At 36.1% G+C, this 17,758-nt stretch overlaps 1 protein-coding gene across 2 annotated transcripts; it reads right to left on the reverse strand.

The window, feature by feature from the left end:
• Nucleotides 1-1,731: 1,731 nt before the first annotated feature.
• On the reverse strand, nucleotides 1,732-17,260 carry LOC113111647 (alpha-N-acetylgalactosaminide alpha-2,6-sialyltransferase 2-like). Of its 2 annotated transcripts, XM_026276604.1 has the most exons (10): nucleotides 17,124-17,260; nucleotides 14,454-14,816; nucleotides 9,820-10,561; nucleotides 7,156-7,321; nucleotides 5,556-5,730; nucleotides 5,159-5,297; nucleotides 4,719-4,822; nucleotides 4,445-4,528; nucleotides 3,728-3,827; nucleotides 1,735-2,945 (listed from the first exon to the last, which is right to left on the reverse strand). In XM_026276604.1, exons 2-10 carry the CDS (start codon nucleotides 14,585-14,587, stop codon nucleotides 2,775-2,777), a joined length of 1,815 nt encoding a protein of 604 aa, XP_026132389.1. In that variant the 5' UTR covers nucleotides 14,588-14,816; nucleotides 17,124-17,260; the 3' UTR covers nucleotides 1,735-2,774. The 2 variants fall into 2 exon arrangements, with proteins under 2 accessions (XP_026132390.1, XP_026132389.1); XM_026276605.1 differs by lacking the exons at nucleotides 14,454-14,816; nucleotides 17,124-17,260 and adding an exon at nucleotides 11,518-12,506 and having other exon boundaries at nucleotides 1,732-2,945.
• Nucleotides 17,261-17,758: the final 498 nt, after the last annotated feature.

Genomic DNA, 17,758 nt, shown 5'->3' on the forward strand with positions numbered 1-17,758 from the left:
GTCTTACTTCTGATATGCTTTATCAGAAGTGCAATGATATGGTTTAGTCTCTTCTTACAGTATATACATAGCTGTCTGTATGAATAGATTTAAAAAAAAAAACACCAAAAGTATATGATAATATATTATCAATGGTGTCAAATGCTGTCTGTATAAATAGATGAAAAAAAAGACACCAAAAGTATATGATAATATATTATCAATGGTGTCAAATGGTAATTCAAACATTTTTTTTTTTAAATGTTCCTTTTATGTTCGACTCATTACATGTTCACGTATCTGCGGCATCAAATTCAGATGCATGTAACGCTTGCAAAAACATCTTGTGTCATTAAAGTGTCTTCAAGTTATTGAATGGGTCCTTTCCTCTCTCACCAGAAAAATAGTACAGTATGTTTCTAGATTTCATGACAGAGTTGAAATCCTCAGAGGTGCAGGAGGAGTCTATAAAAAAAGAATGTTCAGTCTCAGAATAAAGAAAAAAAGTGAACCGTGAGTGTAAAAAGATAAAGAAAGCTGCGGAGAAACACCTCACCCACACGCTGTCATTTAACAGTGTGAAATTCATCACAAGACTGTATTTTAAGCATTCACAGCCCACTTTTACATTGTCAGTCTTTTTGTGCACTGTCATCATCTCTGGCCGAACAACATCTTTCTCTGATATTTTGTCCATGGTCTGTATCCTACCCCAGGCGCCTCTGTCAGGTGAAGACACACAGGTCATTATGGAGTCAGCAGACATTGATAGAGATGGACGTCTGGAACTCAGAGGTAAACAAATCACATTCAGTGCCTCCGTGTTTAGGTCTTATAATCCAACCATTAATTACACAGACAGCGCACTAAAGTGAGGTGTGTACACATTAATTATATGACGAATAAGCCTGCAACTGCTAACATTCAACACTAGATGGCAGAAGAGGGCAGGAACTGCAAATCACATGTTGCAACGTTTTATCAGAATTCTTCTAGTTTATGAGCAACCCTTACAATCGCCTTTAGAATATGATTGTCTCATCGTCTTTTATTGGTATTTAAAACACATGACTCACCGACTCCTGAACACTGGGAAAGAAGCACTTTTAGAAGTCTCCCGGTGACAAAGTGTGACGATGTAGATAAAAGAGAAAAAAATGTGAAAATGTTCTTCACACTAATAAAAATGGTTCTGCTAAGAACTGTTCATCGATATGTTCTTTCGGAAATAAAATGGTTCTTTACTATGGCATCACTGTGTAAACACCCTTTTTGAATCTTTGATTTTTAGACTTACCGCTAGATGCCGCTAAAATTGACACACTGCAATTTAAATGTAAAATATATTGAACTCTAGATTAAGTTGCCAGATTTATGGCCTGACGACAAGCCGTTTAGGGATATACATTGTACTACATCGCCCTCAAACTGTATTTATGTGATCAAATATTGCTTAAGGAAGTGATAGTATAAGCTGGTACAAATATTTAGCTCCATAAAGCAAACTGACATTATTTCAGTCAGTTCACCCCTTATGTACACAGAAACATAAATATAATGTAGACAATGAAAAGTAAAACAATACCAGCATTCTGGGAGTTAGAGTATGTATATATCTCTTAGATTTAGCTCTAAACACTTTTAAGGTTATTTTTAAGTTCAACTACTATTTAAACCGAACTATATAGAACTGATTTCCACACTATAACTAAGGCCCATATTCACAGAACTCTGAGAAAAAACAGAGGCATATCATTTTTAAATCAACAACACCATTTCAAAGGATTTATTATGAGTTTAAAATACACCCTTGCTTTAGGACCATCGTTCAATCTCTGTTACTAGCATTTGTTTCCAAAAATATGTTTTATTAAAGGTGGAATGATTTATGAACTGGTGAACCAGGAGTGTGGTGATCCTCGACACCAGTTAATTTGAGTGAACATAGCAGTTCAATTATTTGGTAAAGAATTTGTTAAATACAATCATGAGATAGCATCAAGTGACCAAACACACCATAGCAGGATCAAACAAATCACAAAAGAAATTCACATTTTGATTCAAACAGATTGTGAGCCATAAGCTATTGCACTTTAAAGCTTCCAAGTAAAGTTAAGCTGTAAACATTACAGCCCAAGCATAAAAAGTCTCTTAAAAACAAAAACTTCTTCATTTCCACGTGATGCAACATGGCAACAGGTACATTTTGAACGGACCACCTAGAAACATTTATACTCGCACGCAATGTTAAAAATAGGATTAAGAATTAAAAATAAAATCATTTAAATTATTCTCTTTGGTTGAGTATTTTTCACGTAGTGTTCTCTGAATCGCTGTTTCTCACACGCCATGACAGTCCAGCGTGTGAGAAGTATTAAGGCACTTATTACAGAATCTTTGTACGTGGCCCAAATTAAGACCATGATTCGTCCTGCCCAGCCTCGATGTGAAATTACTCAATATGTGTGAACAAACAGCAGCCGAGAACACAAGAGTTATTCAGTCATTCCTGAACACTATATCGATGTTTACAAGGCCTCTCCCTAAAACACATGTCAGCCATTTGTCTCTCGTGAATTGACTCAAAAGACAATCAATCTAAAGTGTTGACTACATAGCCTCTGCACGTAGTTTTTTGTTGAACAACAATTATTAACTTTTCCTTCAGAAGGCAAATATGTCTAATACCATTGGGGGAATAACAGGCTTGTCCTTCACACACCTACCAGAGGTTTTTCAGTTCTTCTCACAATAAAAAACACGTTATAAAGTGTGTAGCGTCCATCCATATGTGCTTATCGGCGCATGAAGAGATTGATCAGTCCGGCATTATGCAGCTCTTGCCACAACCTCATTTCCATTCGCATGTCATGATTGGCATAGAAATGCACTTCATGGCGCTGTTTGTCGTAGTAGTGGTCTGAATACATACTGTAGTCAGGGGTCATGAACCCGTAAGCATCAACCTGTTATAAAACAAACATCATCATATGATCAGTAACTTTCCTTGGCAGACAAAAAAGGTTAAAAGGTTAATATGCCATCATTTGAAAATAATAGGCTTTGAATCTACGGTAAAAGCCTAACTGACTGTAGTTTGGTTTTGTGTCTGTTGCTAAAGCAGCCATGTCATTTTAGGTTGCTATGAGTCTTTGAGGTTTTATCATGGCTCGTACATGATTGTGCCACATCTCTAGTGCAATGCTGTACCATTTTTTACAAATGTCAAAATGTATTCTAAACTAATCACGCACTATGGTAAAAAGCTTTTGAGGGCCTAACGTAGTATTATGCAAGGAACCACATGAAAGTAAGACTTAATCTGCCTTGTGATCATAATTTGTTTGAGGAGGAACAAAAACAGCAGTGAATTTTATGTATAGGAACATTTTGAATGCTTTTTTGATGAGCCTGGGTTGGTTTTATTACAGCAGTACTGTTACTGTGCATCTTTAATATGTCACAATCCTGTCCTGTCTGTTTAGACTACACATCTAGTGCATGTTAAATAGGTATCATAAAGGGGTTTTTAAACCTTTGACAAACTTGTAAAGTTATTGTGTTTTCATACAAGTTTAGGTACAAAGATCTGTACAACATTGTAATTATGATGTCATCAATTGTGACACACTTCTAAAATGAGACAGAAAACAATATGGATGTCAAAACTCACTTTAAAGCAGGGCCCATTCCTGAAAACCTATTTGGTTTCATTAAAATCTCAATTAAAAAATCTAAACAAACCAACCTGGTCACATGTATGAATAGCAGCTAGGAGCATCACTGCTCCTGTTGACGGCCTGTAAATTCCTCTCGCGTTTGTTTTCAGAAGGTTTGAATGCAGGAACCTTGATGAGAAAAAGGAAAGATTTAAACTTCAACACATACATGGAAATGGAGACCAAAAAAAAAAAAAAAAAAAAAAAAAAAAGATAAATCATCCAACCAATTCTGGATGATCTGTGGTCAAATATTTGTCCACAAATATCAATGGCCACTCCCATATGACTTTGTTCTCACACAATTTCAATTGATCTTTTGAACTCTCTAATCATCAAAGAGTCCTGAAAATGAAAATCATGTTTTTCACCAAAAAAAAAAAGAAAAAAAAAAAGAAGCTCAACTGTTTTCAGCATTGAAAATGATAAAAAGGTTTTCCTGGGCAGCAAATCAACATATTAGGATGATCATGGGACACTGAAAATTCTGCTTTGCCATCACAACTATACTTTAAATGAAATTAAAAACAGAAAAAAAGTTTTCAATTTGTAATAATACTTCACAATATTACAATTTTTACTGCATTTTTGAACATATAAATGCAGAGACAAAAGTTTTGAACAGCAGTGTATTTTGGAAGCAGTCCTTCAGTAAGCAGAATAATGTGCAGTTGATCTCTTAGTCTAGGATTAATTTAGTAAAAACTACTATACAAGAGTAAATGATCCCCTCAGTGTTTGTTTACCTGTTTCGGAGGTAGCGGATAAAGTCTGGGTGGTAGATTTTGAATTTTTCAACAGTCACATCTTCACCAAAGTATGCAGGGGGCCTTAAAGAGATATGCATTATAATTAAATTAAGTGTTATTTGTGCATATAATAAAAGTGTCAATTATTTACATAAAATAAAACAGTGAGAGTTAAATCACGTCTGATGGACTTTATCTGATGTAGTGATCAAGGATACGCTTAAGGAACTTTGGACGTGTCAGTTTACATAATGTTTTTTATTATATTTACTTTTTGCTGCGCTCAGGGCCTTGATCAATTGCTGTGTGTGTGGAAGCCGCCTTCATAAGAATATAATCTCGGTCATGGTCTGGCAGGAATATGTACCTGGTTTCCTACACAGATGGAGATGAACAGAAATAAGAGATAGTCGCAGCAAACAACCTCCCAACTCAATAGCAACACACTTCCCTAAACAAAAGCGTGTTGAACTTTTAGATCAAGGCATTCTCAACACCGTGGGTTCCATTTCCAGGGAAAGGCATACCTTGATTGCAGTTTAATAAAATGCATTATGTAATTTATTTGCTTCATTATCAACTTTCACACTGCGTTTTCTCGGAATCTGAGGATAGTCTAATCAAAGTCTAATCATAGAACAGATCACAGTCAAAGGACTCAATTTTGACGAAGAGTGGAGTTAGAGAGTCTTATCTTTAAAGAATGCTTACTTTGGATATAGGTGGCCCTCTGTAGCCTATGTGAGCATAGCTATATATGGAGTTTCGCATGGTGTTGGTTGAGAATGTGTAGAAGGAAGTCCGGGATCCCACATCATCCTCAAACCCTTTAAGAGCCGCACCATTTACCCTACAGGTGGGAGACAATTAATCAATTAATGACATTAATCAATAAACATCATTATCCTTAGATTTTAGAGAGAGAAGAGTCTAAATAATTAAAACATAACCCAAAACATTGGTTTAAAGGAAAACTACACCATTAAAAAAATCATACAAATCAGTCAAAGGCTTTCAGACATGCATAAGATACATATAAATACTTTCCTTTTGAGATTTGCCTCACTTTGAGAAGCACTTAATATCTCTTAATGATCTACCTCCTCACCTAAAGACGTAGTGATGGTCATCGATCTCCTTGCCTTTCCTTGAACCATTCAGTATTCCCCCATTTCCCACCACAGCGCAGCGAATGCACTCAGATCGGTCTGCTCTATTATCCCAGTCATCAAACATCATCCGATTTGCAGTTTTATTTAAAATTGCCAGTGAGCTATTCAAAACTGTGAACAACAACATTCACAAATCCACAAAAAAGAGAGAAGTGGTTCATGTCAGACATACAGTATCATGTAACTTTTAATAAGATAATACAAGTAACACTACAACAAAACTGCATATACAATACATGTAGTTCATTGTAATGTGGTCAAAAGTAGGCAGAATAAAATGGATAATAATAATAATTATATATTTTAAACTAATTATTTATATGATAAATGTAAGTTCTTATCTGTTAATTGCTTTTGGCAATAGTGAATTCTGTGAAGCCAGTTTAAAAAATTTCATCAGATATATATATATTTTTTTTGTAAATAATTGTATTAGCTAAAAATACAGTCAAAACCGAAGCACAAAAAGTAATGATACAAATTATAATAGCTATATCAGTGGTTTTCAACCTGTGGTCCGTATTGCAGGTGGGCCGCCAATTATTTCATGTTCATTTCCAGTCCATTCTAGGTCTGTGCGATTAAAGAAATGGTCATAAAATCACGATTTGAGCGTGCACGATTTCTAAATCGCTTTAGCACGATTTTCCACGGCCCTGACCTCCCGCAGTATGCTATACCATCCAGTCAGAATGCATTGCACCTAGCGTGAGAACAGAACAGACTGGGCATATCCCTGTAACTCCAGGTTCACACTCTATCTGTGATGTGCCTTTTTTCAGAGCCCATGTTGACGGATCAGAGCGTTCACACTGCACGCGGTAAAAGGCTAGAAATAAAAACGTGCGAAAATAATTAATATCTAACACATGAGCATAGAGAGAGTTGTGAGTGCACAGGATGCAGTTTAAGTGAGATAAGACACGTTTTAAGTACACACACTCTGTCCGCGCAGAGCAGCGTGTATCTGAGCAAGCACGTCTGGTTTTGTGACTCTGCAAAGGAAATCTGCGTGCGAACAGAGAGATTCGCACCTGTGCATTATTTTAATGTGCTTTTGCATTATATTTATGCGCTCTGTACAGGGGATTTATTTATTTATTTGCCATAAGTCTATACATTTTGTTACATCTTTACCATAGGGATAATTTTGAATTATATATGTTCTAGAGACGTTACAGCTTTTTGATAAAGTTCTTATTGGTTTTCCTTTGGAAATATGTTTCAAATTAATCCTGAATGCAAAATGCAAAGGTTTTAATTTTTTTTGTCCATTTCGCACAGCCCTATTTCATTCAATAAATACAGTTAACAATCTATCTTCTGAGTACTAAGTTATTAACCCAACAATAGTGGGGTCAGTTAATTTTTTTGAAGTGGGCCGCAGAAACATATGTGTGTGGTTGTGTGGGCTGCGAGTTGAAAAAGGTTGGGAACCACTGGGCTATATAACTCTGAAACCTTGGACAATACTGAGCAGGTAAATTATACGTTTTAGAGATTAGTGACGTCAAGCAGATACCCAAAACAACACACCTTCAGCTTTGACACTTCCCCAGCCGTGTGCTCCACTAAAGTGACTCAACCGCTGGTACTCTTCTGGACTAAAATGCTTTGCCCATTGGAGCACTGGAATATCGTGCAGAAACATCTTAGCAAATTGAGTCTGAGGCACACGCTTCCTAATATTGTTGGGACAGTTCTGCAATAAAAACAAATATTACAAGAGAGGTTAGTATATAGGGCAGTTGAAAACACAATTTTCACATTTAAACAATGATGGCTAACAACGAAACTGTAAAAATTTAACCTGTTTTTTTATTTTTTTACATGCATTACAATACAAAGAGTATCATTGTAAATACTGTTACAAATTAAAATAACTGTTTACTATTGTAATCTATTTTAAAATATAATTTATTCTTGAGTAAAATATGGAGTGCCACTAGTATCTGTCCTAGGTCCTCTGCTATTTTCAATATACATGTTGCCCCTTGATAATATTGTTAGAAAATATGGGATTAGTTTCCACTGTTATGCTGATGATACTCAACTATCTCAACGAGACCAGATTAAACATCTACATTGTCTAAATTAACAGAGTGTATTTAATCTTTTAAAAGATTGGATGACCAATAATTTTCTCCTATTAAATTCGGATAAGACAGAGATATTACTTATTGGACCAAAAAACAGTACACAGAATCTTGTAGATTACAATCTGAAACTAGCCGGATGTACTTACTTCCTCTACAGTCAATAATCTGGGTCTTATCTTTTGAAAACCATATTTCCCATGTTACAAAAACAGCATTCTTCCATCTTAGAAACATTGCCAAGCTATGAAACAAGTCACCTGTATCTGATGCAGAAAAGCTAGTTAATGCATTCATGACCTCTAGACTGGAATATTGTAATGCACTGCTAGAGGGTTGTCCTGCATCTTCAATAAATGAGCTACAGGTAAAAATGAAGCGGCTAGAGTCCTTACCAGGTCAAGAAAATATGATCATATTACCCCAATTTGACAGTCTCTGCACTGGCTACCTACTGTATTATGTTCTGTCTCAGTTACAAATTATTATTACTTACTTATAAGGCCCTTAATGGTTTAGCTCCTGCATACCAAACTAGCCTTATGCCACACTAAAATCCTTCACACTCCCTAAGGTCACAAAATGCTAGACATTTGCTAGTACCTAGGATAGCAAAGTCCTCTAAAGGAGGTAGAGCTTTTTTGCAATTGGTTCGCAAACTCGGGAGTAGCCGTCCTTATAATGTTAGGGGTTCAGACACACTCTCTCAGTTTAAATCTAGATTAAAAACACATCTCTTTCACCAAGCATTTGAATAATGCATCTCATGATTTGTGAATGCAGTTGTATCTGATCAAATGCGCATTATTAATCTTTATCTTGGGTTAAACTAATTAATTTTAATTGGTTGGAACAGCAGCTATGTTAATTATGTCTCTATTTGTTTCTCTGTTTTGCCACAGGATTTACACAAGCTTCAGTCTGGATCCAGAACACCTGAGAAGAGATGATGCCAACCCCTCAGAGGACCTCAGATGATGCTAACCCTGAAACAACATACAGAACTAACAAATATTGATTGAAGTGTGATTGCATCATATGAAAATTGCTGTTAATAGTGTTCTTCATCTGTTTGACTATGTCTTGTATTAATTTATCTGAAAATTCCTGTCATATGCACATAAAGGGAAGTCGTGGCCTAGTGGTTAGAGAGTTTGATTCCTAACCCTAGGGTTGTGGGTTCGAAATCTGGGCCGGCAATACCGCGACTTAGGTGCCCTTGAGCAAGGCATTGAACCCCCAACTGCTCCCTGGGCGCCGCAGCATAAATGGCTGCCCACTGCTCCAGGTGTGTGTTCACGGTGTGTGTGTGTTCACGGTGTGTGTGCACTTTGGATGGGTTAAATGCAGAGCACGAATTTTAAATAGGAGTCACCATACTTGGATGAACGTCACGTCACTTTCATAAACTGACAGTCACCATTGATAAGCTACTACTAAATATTGAAGAAACTTAATTTTCTGTAAAGTTGTTTTGCGATGATTTGTATTGTAAAAAGCACTAAACGAAACACTTGAATTGAATTGAAATTGAATAGATGAAATTTTCAGCATCATTACTCCACACTTCAGTGTCACATGATCCTACAGAAATCATTCAAATATGCTGATTTGGTGCTTTAGAAACATTTCTTACGATTATCAGTTATTGTTTTGTGGAAGCCATAATACATTTTATTTCAGGGTTCTATTATGAACAAAGTTTAAAATAACAGCATTTATTCTTTTCTATATGCCTTTACTGTCACTTTTGATCAAATTAATGCATTCTTGCTGAATAAAACCATAAAATGATTTTCACTGGTCACAGTTGAGTTGTTATGTTTGGATTCTAATTTGAGACATTTAGTATAATATTTTTTCATTGTCACCTAAATAAAAGGATGCGGTTTTGTAACCATAGCTTACTACATACTGCTTTGCTTTTTCTCCGGACATCCGCTGGTTTGCTGAATTTGAATGACCATTACATTTGAATGTCCACTGCATTTGTACAAACATTTCAATAAACCTGACTTTAAGCAGGTGGCATCTGCACTCACTCACTCACTCACTCACTCTCACTATACTAACATAGATAATACTAAGCCAAAAAAACACTTACGGTTTGTGAAGGAAAGTCATCTGTGGCATACTGGTCACCAAAAAAGTCAGTCTCAGTGGGTTTTGGCACTGGTTTTAAGGAGATTGTGATTGAATTTGCTTGATCAGACTTTGCATCATTTCCTGACACTGATTTCTGCAATGAATTCTGAAAATCTGATTTCTGCAATGAATTCTGAACATCTGATTTCTGCAATGAATTCTGAACATCTGATTTCTGCAATGAATTCTGAACATCTGATTTCTGAAATGAATTCTGAACATCTGATTTCTGCAATGAATTCTGAACATCTGATTTCTGCAATGAATTCTGAACATCTGATTTCTGCAATGATTTCATAACATCTGGTTTCTGAAATGAATTCTGAACATCTGGTTTCTGCAATGAATTCTGAACATCTGATTTCTGCAATGAATTCTGAACATCTGATTTCTGCAATGAATTCTGAACATCTGATTTCTGCAATGAATTCTGAACATCTGATTTCTGCAATGAATTCTGAACATCTGGTTTCTGCAATGAATTCTGAACATCTGATTTCTGCAATGATTTCATAACATCTGGTTTCTGCAATGAATTCTGAAAATCTGATTTCTGCAATGAATTCTGAACATCAGATTTCTGCAATGAATTCTGAACATCTGATTTCTGCAATGAATTTTGCCCCAGTTGAGTGTCCAGTTCATTCTCAGAAGATGGTTGATTTTTCAAAGAAATGCTGTTATTCCTGTCAGAAAAAAACCTGCAGGCAAGAAAAAAATAAAATAGAATAAGCAAGGTTTTTTAATTTTTCACATCCTAACAGCAAGAATGAAGCCAGAGACCACCAGCTTATTTAAAGGGACCATTAGGAAGAGGGAAACCACTGAATCGTACATTAATATTTCACTGTTTGCCATAGAAAACAGCTGACTTCATATCCAATACATCAGCAAACACAACTTAATGAAAACACGCATGACAGACATTTGCTAACTTTAAACTGGGGCAGGTGCCTCATTGTTCAATACAATAAAAAGCAGATGATTGATGTGAGAAAAGTAAATAAAAACTATATATAAATCAGATGTATAAATCAAATGAAACTGGCACAATACTTCAAAAGTCATAAAGAAATAGCTCGCCTAAAATATTAAAATTGCTTACTCTCGGGGCATGTAGAAGAGTTTGTTTCTTCATCTAAACAAATTTGGAGAAATTTAGCATTACATCACTTGCTCACCAATAGATCATCTGCAGTGTATGGGTGCCATCAGAGTTCAAAGGGTAGATAAAAATAATAATCTTCACTTAATCCATATAACTCCAGTCCATGAGTAATTATATATATGTCAGAAAAATAATTTTTGAAAGAAGTTTTTAACTTTAAACCAGTGTCAAAATATGAGCCTATGATTTTTGATGCCTCTAATATGAGTCTAAACTTTATGATACTTCTAATTTGAGTACATTTTATGACACCTCTTCTTCCCCTGATGTCCTCTCACATCAACATCTACTGACATACAGTATCTGTTTAGAATGGTTTGGACTGTTTTCACTTATAAACAGTGCTTGATCTATGTATATTTCTCTCCTGATCAAGGGCACTCAACTTTTTCCTCTGGAGAAAGCAATATGACAGAGGACTTGTTTTATAGTTAGAATCAATGGTTTGAAGGTACAAACATCTTAATGATGAATTTATAACAAACATACATGTTTTCACTGTGATGGACTGGAGTCGTGTGGGTTACTTGTGGATTATTGTGATGTTTGGACTCATTCTGACGGCACCCATCCACTGCAGAGGATCAAGACATGTAATGCAAAAACAAGTCTCTTCGATGGCCTGAGGGTGAGAACATTTCAAGAGCTTTTTTTTTTTGTTTTTTTTGTGGGAACTACAACTCATTTTTATTCATTACTCTCATTTATTAAACATAATTATAGAGTAACTTGTACAGCAGGTTTCCAAAGGGTATTGAAACGCCCCCAAAACTACTACTAATAGAACCACACGTTTTAATGCCAGCTAGTTTGTGCCATTTCCTGCCTTTTTTTTAACCATGCTTCTTTTAAAATTAGAGCGTGCCCTTTTAAAAGCATCTGAGCGACATTTCACATAGCAGACCCTACTTTCAGAGCAATGATTGTGCACGCACTTCTCTAGAGAATACACTTGACCAGCGTTAAAGCCGAGTGATTCTACACCTGACTGAATTAAAGGAGCAGACCCAAAGCCGTAGATTTCTTGTTGTTCATTTCTGGCCCTTACTGCAGAATAAAGCTGATAACTAAGGAAAGGTGATATCCCAAATGGATTCGACCTTACTGCTTAAACATCTAAGGGAGTTTTTTCCTTCCGCTACCAATTTTAGCTGCTCATTGTGACATTTATAAGCTTCTATTGTTTGTGAAGCTGTTTTGGAAGAATATGTTGGCTATTGTGGAAAGTGCTGTGCAAATAAATTTAAAGTAAAATCCTAACCTCACTCCTGAAAACACAGAGACAGCAAAACATAAAATCACTCTTTTAGCTTGTGACACTAGTCTCCACAGCAACACCGAACATGGCTTCATGCAGGAATGATTATCAGAGGAAGTGTGCACTGTGATCCAGAATCTCAGGAGAAAATGACTAACTGACTAACAAATGGAAAAACAGCTCAACCTTAACCTTAATCCAATTTCCTCTGTAACTTTTGTTGTTCATGCATTAATAAATAAATAAATAAATATATATTTATTATTATTATATAATAATATTATTATCACATTAACTTCCATCTTAAAAAAAAGAAAATTAGATTTACAAGTTGCAGTAACAGTAATTTTATGAAATATTTTTACAATGTAAATTTTTCCATTGTAAACACACACAGGAATAAATTACATTTGGGGAAAAAAGTATTATATATATATATATTAGGGGTGTAACGGTTCACAAAATTCACGGTTCGGTTCGATACGATACACTGATGTCACGGTTCGGTTCGGTTCGGTTCGGTACGTTTTAGATACAGCAAAATGCAAAAACATCTCAACTTTTCAGAATGCCGCAAGCGCACCGCGGGTCATGTGACAAGAACCAACCAATCAGCTTCATCCTTTCCCATAACAACGTTGAAAACTCAGCCAAGATGAAGGATCAGCTGATCATAGTTGTATATGGATTGCAATTTTGAAATAAATTTAGTAGCAGCGCTACTGCAAGCGATTTTTAGAGCTGCAAATCCATTTATCCTTCGCTGAAATTTCCGCGTCTCATGGAGAGAGCACGTCATTGTTGCTTAGCAAAGACAGACGCCTCATGAGCGCTTCTGCCCGAGCGCTTTGGAAAGGAGGAGAAAGACGTGCTTAGCGTTTTCCACGCGTTTTTAGGAGCGATATGTGAACGGACCCTAAGGCGCTCGCTCACTCAGCACGCGCTGAAGGCTCATTGCAAAATGTCTAATGCATTTAACAGACCAGAAATATAAGATCCTAAAATAACCAACAGGTCTGGTGTTTGGGTGCACTTTGGATTCCCTGTAAGCTATAATACTGGTGTCTAAATGCTGCAGGGATAGTTTGTTGCGTGCATGTTTCTCCTTTTTTTCGTCTTTTCCCAGATACTGACACAATAAGGTGATGTCGGCGTAAATGAGTTGACATGTTTCAAGTATTCACGCTGGTGTTTTTTTTTTTTTAAAGCAATGAAGCAACCGCGCGAAGCCCTCACTATATAGGATTTTAGAAAGAATGCAGAGCTCTAGTGTAGTGTGCAAACTTACCACAGTGTGGATTTCAGAAAGTGTGCAAAGACTTCACGTGCACACTTACCATAACATGGATTTACAAATAATGTTCTAAGGAGGGGCTCTCATGTCACTCTGATCGAGCAGCTCATAGATGGAATCATGCATCTCAAACAATATGTTTGAGAGTCATCTTCTTTTTCTAGTCTGTTAAACGCATTGGCTATTTTGCAACGAGCCTTCAGCGTGTACTGAGTGAGCGAGCGCCTGCTGAGTAGCCTAACATAAACATATAAGATGGTGTTTTTTTCTTCTTCGGGAGTGTCAGGGGCGTTGCCTGTTACGTCGTTTGGGTTATTGGGCTACCTTGTTGAACGCATATCATTATATTTCTCTTTTTTTTTTTTTCAAATATAATTAATTAGTCCAACGAACCGTTCGGTATGCATAATGCGTACCGCGTACCGAACCGAAAGCGTCGTACCGAACGGTTCAATACGAATACGCGTATCGTTACACCCCTAATATATATATATATATATATATATATATATATATATATTATTATTTTTTTTTTATTTTTTTTCAAATGTGTGTGTATATGTATATGTATATATACACATACATACATACATACATACATATATAAAACACTATGTTTTCTTTGTTAATTTCAGTTTTTTTTTTTTTTTTCAAAGCAATGTCATTGTAGAATAATTTTGGGTTCCCAAAAGAAACTTTTAGTGATTTTTTTGTGTGTTTTTTTTACGAAGCAGAATATGTAAAGAACATGTGTTCCACTATAAATAACTTTTTTTTTTAAATGGATATGTCCCATGGATTATTTTATTGGACTCTGGGTCAATAAAGAATCTATAACATCCTCTTCACAAATTTAAGATGTTCTCACTTTACCTGAAGTTTTGCAGACTCACTTGCCATGGCACCTGATTCTGCATAGTCACGCAAACCAGGAATAATGTCAATAACGCGACACCCAACAACCCTATGAACCACAGCACAAGCCTCGAGGGCAGCCGGCCTGTCATCGTGCTACTTTCCTTGTGTTGCAAGTCTGTGTTCCCCAGAACATCTGGTCACCTTGTAAGCACATGAGCGTTCTCCTGAGGAAGGGTTGAAGCGGTTGAAGTGTTTTGATGAAACTGGGGTTTAAAAGTGCTCCTCAAGGGAAAGGGTTGGGAGGGTCGTTGCCAATTAATTAGTAGGTTTTGAGCTCCGGCTTTCATACGTTGGAGTCTCCCGGCACCACCAGGACTTCTGTGAGAGGAGGAAAAAAAACAAAAAAACAAGTAAAACTCCACATGGCGGTTTCTACACAGTAATCCTGTTTTAATTAAAGGGCATGGAGAACCAGGAAGATGTGATCCTGGTTTCAAAGTGCACCTTTGCTCAAATAGCGTTTCAGATGCTAATTAATGGTGTCAAAAAGACTGATTTGACAAAGGAAGAAACAGGGGGGAACGGGTGAAAGGCAGAAAGAGTGGGCATGAAATTACCATACAGACAGAAAATGTGGCTGTTTTCAGAGTTGTATAAAGGAGAGGGTGAGGGAAAGCCTGAGATTCTGTTGTAAAATTGCTTGTTAGTAACTCTCCCTCCAAGAAGCGGTTCTTCTAGGAAGCCAGCATTACTCAGAGGAAATATTTCTCTATGACCACATCTCCTGCTGATGTGTCTGGCATCATGTAACTTCTCAGATCATTACACTTCAAAAAAAAATATTTTCATGTCTTGTTTTCCAGTTCAAGTATTTAAACTTACTTTCAAAATAAATCAAATCAAAATAAACTTACATAAGATGCGAAGCGCATAATTTGAATTTGAATAGGTTTTTCAGAAAACTAGACTTAAAATCATGCTCAACTAAATGCATCTTAACTTGAAAATATTTAGATCTTTGTACTGAAAAACTTTTAGGAGTTCAAATGCAGCCAAGCAAGCAAAAAGCAGGCCTTTTTAGCACTTAACAAAAGGAAAGATGTGAACACATCGGACGCCCACTTTTCTCAGAGTTCACAGTCAGGCCCTCACTTAAGGATAATAAAATTAACCCCTTCAGACCCTGCAACCACCGAAACGGACATCTTGTGGTTTTTGGTTAAACAAATATGTTGTTGTTATTGTTAAGTATGAATACTGTTTGTTCACTGATTGGTCCGTGATCAACCAATCACACTGAATGCATGACCCCTAACTTCTGATCTGATCATGTTACAGGCATTTTAAAAGAAAAGCATGGCTAACTGAATATACAGGACCTTTTATATGCTAATTTATGTTCATCACCGTACCTATTATATTATAATCTTGATACAATCAAGTGATAATATAAAAAGTCATTTTAGGGGATCTTTCAAGGTTTTTTTATTTTATTTTTTTAGTTTAGTTGATGTCCAACACAATGAACATCAGGACATGGAAAATATGAGCAGGAACCTCGTGACGAAAAACAAGCATTTCAGAGCTAAAATATACAGACAAATTCCAATGTTGATGTTTTATGATGAACATTACGGTTTATTATTAACAGTATTCATATAAATTTATTCATCTTCAAAGTGACTATACAACTATCATTAGATTCATAATTGTTGTTAAAATATGAGGAATTGTATGTTTCTTCAGTCTAGGTATCCATTGTAGAAGAAAAAAAAAAGATCAGCACAAATTTTATTTCAACATTTGAAAAAGCAAATATCAAAAGGATAATATATCATATATATATATATATATATATATATATATATATATATATATATATATATATATATATATATATATATATATATATATATATATATATATATATCTCGCTTAGTGGAAAACTAAATCTAGTCTGAAGGTTTGTTAATAGAGATATAGTGACATTAACAACTATTTGAAAGTCACTTAAGCAGAACTGGAAATATGAGTTTCCAATCTTTCCAAAATGGCCTTAGGTATGCCATTCAACATTCAGGAATCATTAAAATACCCTGAATATTCACAAGCCACAGTTAGTAGTGATAAATCCCCTTAAGGAACAGAAAAATAGCTCGAAACATTTTTTTGTTATTACATTTAATTCTCCACTATTCGGTCTCAAATACCATAGAATAAAGCTGAATTCAGAGGCACAAAGGCTTATATTATGAGTTTTTTGTCATCAGAATTCCTGCTATTCTTTTTCCGTCATATTTGGAATGAGAAAAATGCTATTTGTGTGAACTGGGTTCAGTGCGTGGAAATGTTCCAGTAACTTTTACTCTGCTTACAATCTCACTGAGTAATGTCTGAAATTTAAACCATAAACCAAAGTCCATCTCTTTTATGAAACTGCATAGAATTTCTCTTTGAGACTGAGAATTAAGAAAGGAAATAAGAAGCAAATCTCTCAAAATGAACTAAGACAATTAAATAAAAAAGGCAACATAAAACAAAAAGATCCAGCTTCACATCACATCAGGCAAAGTAACTGTCCCCAGACATTCGAAGTCTTCCAACTCACAGCAGCTCTTAAATCCAAGGAGAACATGTAAACAAACACGGAAAACAACTGTAAAACATGTCAAAAGAGTCTCATACCTGAAAGGGAAATCCTGTCAAGCGGAGAAGGGTGAAGTCGAGCAGCAGTGTGCCTGCTTTAACAACTCAACTCTCAGTCACACTCGCACACACTGGGCTCGAGAGGCGGCCCTATTGTGAAAGGAGTAACAGCTGCTAGCAATTGGTCAACTCCTCTTCCCCCTCCCCCAAAAGGAAGACATAAAATACGAGAAGAACAGAGAGATGGTTCTCACAACTCAGGGATATGTGAGAACAACAGTGATGAACAAAACAAACCGTGGCAAGTCAGCTGACGTTTGAAGACAGACCCTGGAACGTGCAAACTTAGGCATCAAACGGCAGACGTAAGCATGCACACGTACACAGATTACTCAAAATGACATGCAGCGACATGCTGAAGACACCCTGGGTTCACAGAGCCAGATAGTCTCCATTATCACAGCTGCCATATTTACATACTAAGCGGTTATCTTCGCACTTTTTCCACACAGTGGCCACTCCTCTTCCTGGCCATGCATGGGGTGCAAAAGTCACATGGGATCTTAGACTTAGACTGAAAAATGAATAGGATGCAATGTGACTTGTGCTTAGCTGCACAAAACAAATACAGTGCAAAATTGGAAACATTTTGTGAGTGAGTAAGAGGCAAAGTA

The sequence above is a fragment of the Carassius auratus genome, chromosome 12, assembly GCF_003368295.1.
Source record: "Carassius auratus strain Wakin chromosome 12, ASM336829v1, whole genome shotgun sequence".
Lineage (NCBI taxonomy): Eukaryota > Metazoa > Chordata > Actinopteri > Cypriniformes > Cyprinidae > Carassius > Carassius auratus.

What these genes read in the sequence shown, in the direction of transcription:
- LOC113111647 (XM_026276604.1), bottom strand. Translation starts at nt 14,587, where the DNA reads ATGACAGGCCGGCTGCCCTCGAGGCTTGTGCTGTGGTTCATAGGGTTG. An exon ending in ATGACTTTCCTTCACAAACC is followed by an intron (nt 7,322 to 9,819) that starts GTAAGTGTTTTT and finishes TTTTTATTGCAG; the next exon opens with AACTGTCCCAACAATATTAG. An exon ending in CTATTCATACATGTGACCAG is followed by an intron (nt 2,946 to 3,727) that starts GTTGGTTTGTTT and finishes GTTTTATAACAG; the next exon opens with GTTGATGCTTACGGGTTCAT.